This window comes from Ctenopharyngodon idella, chromosome 7 (genome assembly GCF_019924925.1).
Source record: "Ctenopharyngodon idella isolate HZGC_01 chromosome 7, HZGC01, whole genome shotgun sequence".
Classification (NCBI taxonomy): Eukaryota; Metazoa; Chordata; class Actinopteri; order Cypriniformes; family Xenocyprididae; genus Ctenopharyngodon; species Ctenopharyngodon idella.
The window spans coordinates 1,980,008-1,988,646 of record NC_067226.1 but is presented as its reverse complement, the minus strand read 5'-3'; the positions used below and the strand labels follow the sequence as shown (position 1 = coordinate 1,988,646).

Here is an 8,639-nt window from a genome sequence, read left to right as displayed (position 1 = left end):
CCCATATTTATGTATAGCAAAGTGGTTAATGTAAACAGAAAACATTCTATGTCAGATATTTATGGAAAAAACATGTACTTCTAAAAGATTTTGAGAACTGAATGGATCATTTTGCATGTGGTGGCTCTCATAAAGATTTTTTAGAAGTTGCTTAAATTAATAAGAAATTCAAATCTGAATATCTGAACTAATTGTTTTAAGAAAAAAAAACCTCATTCGATAACTGAGCTAAAACCTTTGAGTGATGAAAGAATAAACATTCTTACAAAATGCTTAAACGGTTGCATCAATTTTTATTGACAAACTGATACATCAGTTTTACCTTGATTTCTTGCACTTCTTGTAAACTTAACAACAAGAGCACAATCATGCTCTTAACAAATTAAGGGGGAGTGGCATTAACAGGAAGAAGCTGATAAATGTTCCAACAAACTAAAGACTACAGTGGCTACCACTTGTCAGTCCAGATGGTTCAAATGGTTTCTAGTGACATGTGTGAGTACATTGTATATCTAAGGTGGTCAAGGCAGGACTGGCAGTTACATAGTTAGAAGGAGGCTGCTGAGATGCTGGTGGAGCTGCCCACCTCTTAGCGCAAGAACCAGATGCAGCACCGAGCCACCCTGGATCTTGTAATCCGCTGCCGTTTTCTCATCATTCCTGAGGTGGAAAAAATGGAGGGTTTAGAATAAAGATACACAAATGTACCAGAGCAGGATGAGCGTGTAAGTAAAATGCCTTACATCTGTTTTCCACTGTAGATGAGTCTCTGTTGCTGGGGTGGGATTCCCTCTTTCTCCTCCACTCTCTCTTTTATTCTCTCCACCTGAATAGGATGGACACATTAAATGAATACACATCAAATAAAATTATCTTTGTGGTCAACAATGTAAACTATCAATGACTGCGGGTTAACACACAGCTAAGCGTTCATCTTTTAACATTTGCTATAAATCAATTTGTATTTTATGCATTACCTTGTCTGTGGGCTCGATGTCAATCTCGATTTCTTTGCCAGTGAGCGTCTTTAAAAACAATGCATACGATTAGTTATTTAGAGATAAGATTTCCCTTTGATGGGTCTGATGTACATTTTTTTTTTTTTCAATTACCGTTTGTCTGGTTCGCAATGCCTTACCATATTTATTAAAATAATTAAAGTAGCTAGTAGCGAACTGGACAAGAAGTGTGCTGAATGAAATTCATTATTCTTCGTTCATTTCTTACCTTGACTTTAATTAGCATTGTGGCTCCTCCTGTTCTAGAAATACATGCAGAAAAATTGGAAATATAATTAACTGACGGTGGAAGAAGTTGAGATTTCTCTAATCAATTATTTCCACAATTTGTCCACCGTGATCGAAGTTCCTGTGCCACTGAAAAATAATTCCTACCATTCTAGTATAAGTACGAAAAGTTCCGAAGCGCTATGAAGTGAATTCGGCATTCGATGCCAGACGACGATTTAGAATTTATAAAATTAACTAATTGTTTTAGATTTTATTATTTAAACATGCATAGCTTACTGAACTAACACTAAATAAAACAGTATTTCAGTTTAATCCAAACTGCGTACCCGGGGGAAAAAAAAAAAAAACATAAAATTTGCGACATTTTTGCGACAGTAAGCGTTATTTGTAGTTTTTCGCGGAACGTTTGAACTTGAATTTACGCGGGAGCCGTCAGCACGGAGACTACATGCGTAAAACATCCGCCCTCCTAAAATGACCGCCTCCAACCGGAAACCGGTTTCATTCTCTCTCATACATCCCTACAAGGAGGTGCACATCTCCAATTATAGGTAGGATAATATTTTATTTGGTGAATAAAGTATATGGATAAGGACGCATTTACATTTGTAATGGACAGCAAAAACATTAGTGTCACGGTGACAGAAAATTAGAAGTTATGCTCTTATGGCCTAGGTTGTCTGACAGCTAAGACGTGCAGAACACATAACCAGATGTGATATAAATAAGGGTCGTTTTGTTAGATTATTTTATGATGCACTGGTTAACTCTCCTATTTGAAATGGAATAACTATTTGGTATTACAAATAGTTTAAACATAAATTTAGAGTTTTGAAATAGTAAAATAGTAAAAACTCCTGTCTCACATTGTATCACCCTCCCCTTACTTCCTCAACCCCCGCAGCTCCCATAACTAAAGTGGTAATGTTTTTCTTTCTCTTGTCTTGTGTTTTTACAGACAGTGAGATACAGTCTCAAGGCCATCCTCTTCAGCAGCCATGCCACGTATTGAAAATGATATCAAGCTCGACTTCAAGGACGTGCTGCTTCGACCCAAAAGAAGCACTCTCAAATCTCGCAGTGAGGTTAGTCGTTCTTGATACATTTTCAGTTGCAATATAGGTGGCATACAAAGTATTAGGTTTGATCTGAAAGTTTCATTGCAGTCACACATGCAATGCAATGTCAACTACATTTTGGGTTCTCTTTCATTACTTTCTGCACTCTCTCCTGTTTCAGGTGGATCTCATGCGCAGTTTCACTTTCAGAAACTCGAAGGGCAGTTACCGTGGGATTCCCATCATTGCCGCCAACATGGACACCGTGGGGACTTTTGAAATGGCTTTAGCCTTACATCAGGTATGAATGAACTCTTATCATTTTCATACAGCTGAACAACCTAAACAATACTTTCATAATGTCAAAAATGTTAAAGAACAAAAAATTGATCTCAAACTCAATATCATTGGTCTATATTTTATGTCAGCATGACTTGATGTGTAGGTGAGTGGTCAAAATAGAGCATTTTGACCACTCGACATTTTTCTTTACATTTGTTGTCATGTATCCTGCACCTGTACCCAGTTGTGGTTAGATGAGCATATATCTACAATTTCTTTAATTGAAAAAATGCATGAAAAACATGTTTGAAATTCATTGTTGGTTTTCTAAGACGACAAAGAATATTTTTGTGAAGTGTTGATAGCTAGAATTTAGTTCTGACTTGGTACTTTGACCTATGACTTCTCAGGATCTCCAAGTGCTGAAATGTGCGAAAATCTGATAAATGCGCACCATACACTGAATTTTTTATACCCTTTTGTATGCTTAACAGACTGCAGGTGTTTATATATTATATACATTGTATATTATTTGTTGTAATCGTTCGTTTGTGGTTTTTTGTTTGTTTTGTAGTTTAGTCTCTTTACAGCCATCCATAAGCATTACTGTGTGGATGACTGGAAGGAGTTTGCAGCCAAGCACCCAGAATGCTTACAGGTGAGCAGCATCTTTTCTAGATTTTATAATCTAGTCTCTGGTTTTCTAGATTGTTGATATTTAGATGATCTGGCTCAGACACTCTTCCTTTCTTTCTTTCTTTCTCCAGAGTGTAGCCGTCAGCACGGGGACGAGTGATGGGGATTTTGAGCGATTGGGGGCCATTATGGCCGCTGTACCTCAAGTTCAGTACATTTGTGTAGATGTAGCCAATGGCTACTCTGAACACTTTGTCAACTTTGTGAAAGACGTGAGGAAGATGTTCCCTACGCATACCATCATGGTCAGTTACCTGTCAACACTAACAGATAAACATTTTTTTTTTTTTTTACGTTGTCTTTTTAGCAATCATCTTAATATTTTGAAATCCATTTGTGTTGTAGGCTGGCAATGTGGTCACAGGAGAGATGGTTGAAGAGCTGATTCTTGCTGGTGCTGACATCATCAAAGTGGGCATTGGACCAGGTGACATCATCAGTCATCTGTTGCCAAAGTTTCAGATGCTGTTTAAATTCACATTACACCGTTTTCACACATATTTTCATGTGTGTAGGTTCTGTGTGCACCACTCGCATGAAGACCGGCGTGGGTTATCCTCAGCTGAGTGCAGTCATTGAGTGCGCTGACGCTGCACACGGCCTGGGTGGACACATCATATCTGTGAGACTCTTGTGTTTGAGAGAAAAGTTCTTTCAATAGAAATGAATAGTAACAGCCCCACTTTCATGCTTTGTGTAAAAGAATCTTTGATCATGTATTCGTGGGGCTCATCTGTTTGTTTTTTTTTCTCTCTCTGTAGGATGGGGGATGTACCTGCCCAGGTGACGTCTCCAAGGCATTTGGTGAGTCTTGGGCTGCATTCTGATCTGATGTTTTTACTCACATTCAACACCAATCGGATAGTGAGACAAAAATCTGCACAATATCAGATTTATTCTGAGCCACTTCCAAATGTGGTATTAAATCAGATACATATCCGATATCTGGACTTCTGACCTACGTCTAAACACCTATATCTGATTCCCATCGGAATTGCAAGCCACCACAAGGCAAAAGAAATGCATTTCCACAAAAGATAACTTTTCTTAATATCGTATTATGAAGCAGACATGCCTGTACTCGCACAAGAACTGACAGCTTCTTTTATTGAGGCAGATATTTTATATTTAGGCAAGAGATTATGATTGAGCTGCTGTCTGTGAATCTTATAAATAAAATAATTTTGCTACAGAAAGCTACATTATATTTTATATAAAAAATATATATAAAAAGGTACATTATATATTATTTTATATTTACATTTTTTTTTTCAGTAATTAAACACTGTAGAGATGCAAGTAATTCACATGCACAATCTCTTTCTCGACTTCATTCAAATAAATGTAATCTATTTTATTTCACTTTAGAATTCTAAATCTAATGATCTGTACATAAAATAACTAACAAATATTACTGCTATTTTTAATCCATTCAGTCAAATTTTGCAATGCAAACATCAATAGCTATGTTTCCATCCAAAGTTGCGTATTTAACTTATGCGCAAATTTTGAATATCACATAAAACATTTGCGAATAATGCACTGTTTCCATCCAGCGAGTCAAAAGAGAACAAAAACGTCACTTCCTGATACACTGGCGCTAAATATCACTAAGAAAAATTGAAGTTTCTGCAATAGAAGCCATTGTATATAATAATTTTCATATATAATAAATTATTTGTGCCTCAGAGCGTGCAGATGAAACACAAGAAATGCTGTCATGTTATCTTGCATTCAAATTCCAGGTATTTGTGAACACAATCGTGTGAGGTGCTTCTGGGAGAGAATTAAAGCAACCCACTTTAACGACAGACTTTGCTCAGGCATTACCAAAAACAGCATTTCAGATGCCGTGCAACGAGATCGGTCTGCTGGTTGGTCCAGATATGCTGTTACATTGCAAAGTCACATGTCTTTTTTGATGCGCATCAAGGAATTTATTCGGTAAAAGTGTTCCCATCGTAGTTTATGCTCGTGTTTTCGTGTCGCATAAAAAATTTATCCTACTCATTTGAGCACATAAGTTTTTTTATGCGCATTTTTAGAATTTATGCGCATCTTGGCGTTTCCATCCAGCGTTGTTTGTTTTTGTTTGTTTGTTTGTTTGTTTTTTTTGTTTTTTGTTTTTTGCAATATCCCAAAATGCGCATAAAAATAGGTGGATGGAAACATAGCTAATGACAGCTTTAACTTATCCATGCTGGCTAGTAATCATGGTATAAGTAGGATAATCACATCAGGTTCAAGTCAAGTCACCTTTATTTATATAGTACTTTATACAAAACAGATTATTTCAAAGCATCTTCACAGTAATTAAACATGAAAATAAAAGTATAAATGTTGCAATGTTCTTCTATTGTGAAACGAAGAAGATCTAAAAAAAGACAATAGTATAATTTCTCAGCTAAATTCTGTTCATTGTTGATTCAGTTTAGTTCAATAACAGTGTCAATATTAGTTTAATTTATTAGTTATGACATGAACTCAATTAAACTATAAAAACCATGAGGATTAATGTATATGAAGATGTCGGATACTAGTTGTGTCTTAACTTAGGTAAACACAAACAGACGGAACTAAAAAAACAGATATATTGGAATTGTGCATTAAGCCTTGCAGAGTAAACGCAGTCTTGGTATGCATTATAATAATGGCATAAAACAAGAATTCAAGAAATTTTAGTAGCCATTAGCCACAAACATTGGATTCGGACATTCCTTGATGCCTTACTACCAGTGAAGGCCACATTTTCAGCTGTTTGTGAAGTGGTAGAAATTCACTTGTAAAATAAAGTCAGGTCACTCAGTGGTAAAAATCAAAAAAGATTTATTTGTCTGCTAGGACAGCCTTTCTTATTTCCAAAGTGTGTTTCAGAGAGCTACAAATGTGAGCTCTAAAATACAGAGTATTTATTAGTGAATTATTTATCATTTAACAAAGATTAAAAATTGATTATACAGACAAATTAACAGATTACCATAAGGCCTCCTACTTTTTTTTTTTTTTTACCACATCTATTCCTCTTCCTCAACATCCCATTATATGCCTATCTTATGCATGTAAATATTTTTTTATTTGGAAACATTTTATCTGACTCCATAAACTCTTCCCAGGCGTACTGACCTTGACTACAAAAATAATTATTTTTCGCTGCTTCTTTTTCACAGTATTTGGCTACAGAAAGCAGATTAGACTTGAAACAAACAACATACAATAAGAAGTACAATTTCCCAAAATATTGATTTATGTATATGAGTTGAAAGAAAAAAAACAGTATTTAAAATCACAAAGCTAGAACCTAAATATAAAAAAACATACTGTGAATAATTAAAAAAAAATCCTTCCTCCTTTCTACACATCCTCCTTTCAGGGACAAAACTGTAGAGCAAGAACTGAGTGCTTATTTCAAAAGCAAAAACACAATGTATCTTTCGTTTTAAAAGTTAATCTCTGCAAGGTAAGGTAATCTTTGTTCCTCATGCAAAAGCCATGGTATTGTATAAGTAATGGTATTGATTGAATACACATAGGAGAATAATGTTTCTCTTCCAGTCACAATCCGTGCCACATTAGGATTGTGTTTGATTGGCTTAACTGTGTGACAGGGGCGGGGGCTGACTTTGTGATGCTGGGAGGAATGCTTGCTGGTCATTCTGAGAGTGGGGGTGAAACCATAGAGAAAAACGGCAAAAAGTACAAACTGTTCTACGGCATGAGTTCAGACACGGCTATGAAGAGGCATGCAGGAGGTGTAGCAGAGTATAGGTAAGCGCATTAGAGAAGCTATCATGCTGGAGCTTATGAATAATTTTATTTAGTGGTTTGTGATTTACATTACATTCATGTTACTTGGTAAAATAATGATCATGCAGAAAACAGGACTGAGTATTAAAGCAAATGGCCAATTTGATTTAAAACCATGTATTCTGGTTTAAAACGATTTTCAGATCATTAATATTGGCTGTCATTATTGTGTTTTCAGGGCATCAGAGGGTAAAACCGTTGAAGTGCCTTACAAAGGGCCTGTGGAGATGACGGTGAGAGATGTGCTGGGTGGAGTTCGTTCCACCTGCACATATGTGGGTGCTGCTAAGCTGAAAGAGCTGAGTCGTCGTACCACCTTCATTAGGGTGACCCAGCAACTCAACACCGTGTTTGGTAATAATTAAGCCAGTTCTAAGGTCTAACCAGGTCCATATTGGACCAGAGTATGCCAAATCCATGCAAAGGTCATTTATTTTTCTCTGCAGTCATGCACACATATGCATGTTCACACACACATACATATTGCATTGTCATTTAGCGTTATAATGCGTATTTGAATTCACCAGATGCTGTATTGGCCACTGCATGGCCTTTCCGTTTTTTTTTTTTGGATTAATCATTCTTTGAAAACTTCTAATTTTGGGAGTTTTGAATTTTTTGAAGTATTCAAGGACACTGTAATAATATTGTATGTTTTATGCAGTTTGTGTTTTAGGTCATAACCTTAAAATCTTGAGTTCATTTTCAGTTAAAATCTTCTGTTCATTTGTCTAAACAACCTTAGACTAGACACTGTATTAGAGCCTTATATTTCATCCAAATAATTCAAGTACTGTTTTAGACTTTGTTGTAAATTTTATCAAACTGTCTATGCCTAATGTCTTACATTCCTGGGATTTTCTGATACTTTCTGATTTGATCCCTGGACCAACTCAAATCCTTTAATAAATTATTCCAGTATTAGCGGTCTGTTATACAAATATGCTAAAGACATCCGTTATGTACTACCATTCTATTGTATAGCATATATTTGAAGACCAAAGCAAGGGTATTTTTTTTACCCTTTTAACAGTTTCTCCTGTGTTTGTATGTTGCAAATGAAGTGGTATTACACAATCTTTGCAAGTCTTAATCAGTTCTCGTCATAGTATTGGCATGATTTTATGCACCTGAGCCTGGTTTGATCATTAGACATACTGCATACTCAAATATTTTCTACTTAACACTTAATTAAACTTAACTAAAAGACAAAAATTAAATTATTATTATACTGTTTATACTATTGATATTCCATTACAGTTAGTGTTCTCATTGAATGTAATTAAAGTTGCTGCTGATGCAGATATGAATAAACGTTGAAGAAATTAAACCCATTTCTACCCTTAACTAGCAACAGATGATCCCAAGTGGCTAATAAGTGGATGATTTAATTTAATCCATGTTGATATTGATATTTTACATGCTGTTAAATCAGTTTTTTTTCATGCATTTCACTTAAAATAATTCCAGATCAAATTAATTCAGATGTTCAGGAGTTCCTCTATTGTATTGTAAAAATAAATCATTTAGATAATCATGACTTGTGACT

At 35.5% G+C, this 8,639-nt stretch overlaps 2 protein-coding genes across 3 annotated transcripts; one reads left to right on the top strand and one right to left on the bottom strand.

The window, feature by feature from the left end:
* Window positions 1-273: 273 nt before the first annotated feature.
* nedd8 (NEDD8 ubiquitin like modifier) lies at window positions 274-1,502 on the bottom strand. The gene is made up of 4 exons (XM_051899328.1): window positions 1,228-1,502; window positions 978-1,025; window positions 744-826; window positions 274-660 (listed from the first exon to the last, which is right to left on the bottom strand). Exons 1-4 carry the CDS (start codon window positions 1,243-1,245, stop codon window positions 540-542), a joined length of 270 nt encoding a protein of 89 aa, XP_051755288.1. The 5' UTR covers window positions 1,246-1,502; the 3' UTR covers window positions 274-539.
* Window positions 578-8,627, top strand: gmpr2 (guanosine monophosphate reductase 2). Of its 2 annotated transcripts, none has more exons than XM_051899326.1 (10): window positions 578-725; window positions 2,209-2,335; window positions 2,490-2,609; window positions 3,165-3,248; window positions 3,358-3,531; window positions 3,632-3,713; window positions 3,802-3,908; window positions 4,048-4,090; window positions 6,892-7,051; window positions 7,269-8,627. In XM_051899326.1, the coding sequence occupies exons 2-10, from the start codon at window positions 2,249-2,251 to the stop codon at window positions 7,453-7,455; spliced, it is 1,044 nt and encodes a 347-aa protein (XP_051755286.1). In that variant the 5' UTR covers window positions 578-725; window positions 2,209-2,248; the 3' UTR covers window positions 7,456-8,627. The 2 variants fall into 2 exon arrangements, with proteins under 2 accessions (XP_051755286.1, XP_051755285.1); XM_051899325.1 differs by lacking the exon at window positions 578-725 and adding an exon at window positions 1,656-1,801.
* Window positions 8,628-8,639: the final 12 nt, after the last annotated feature.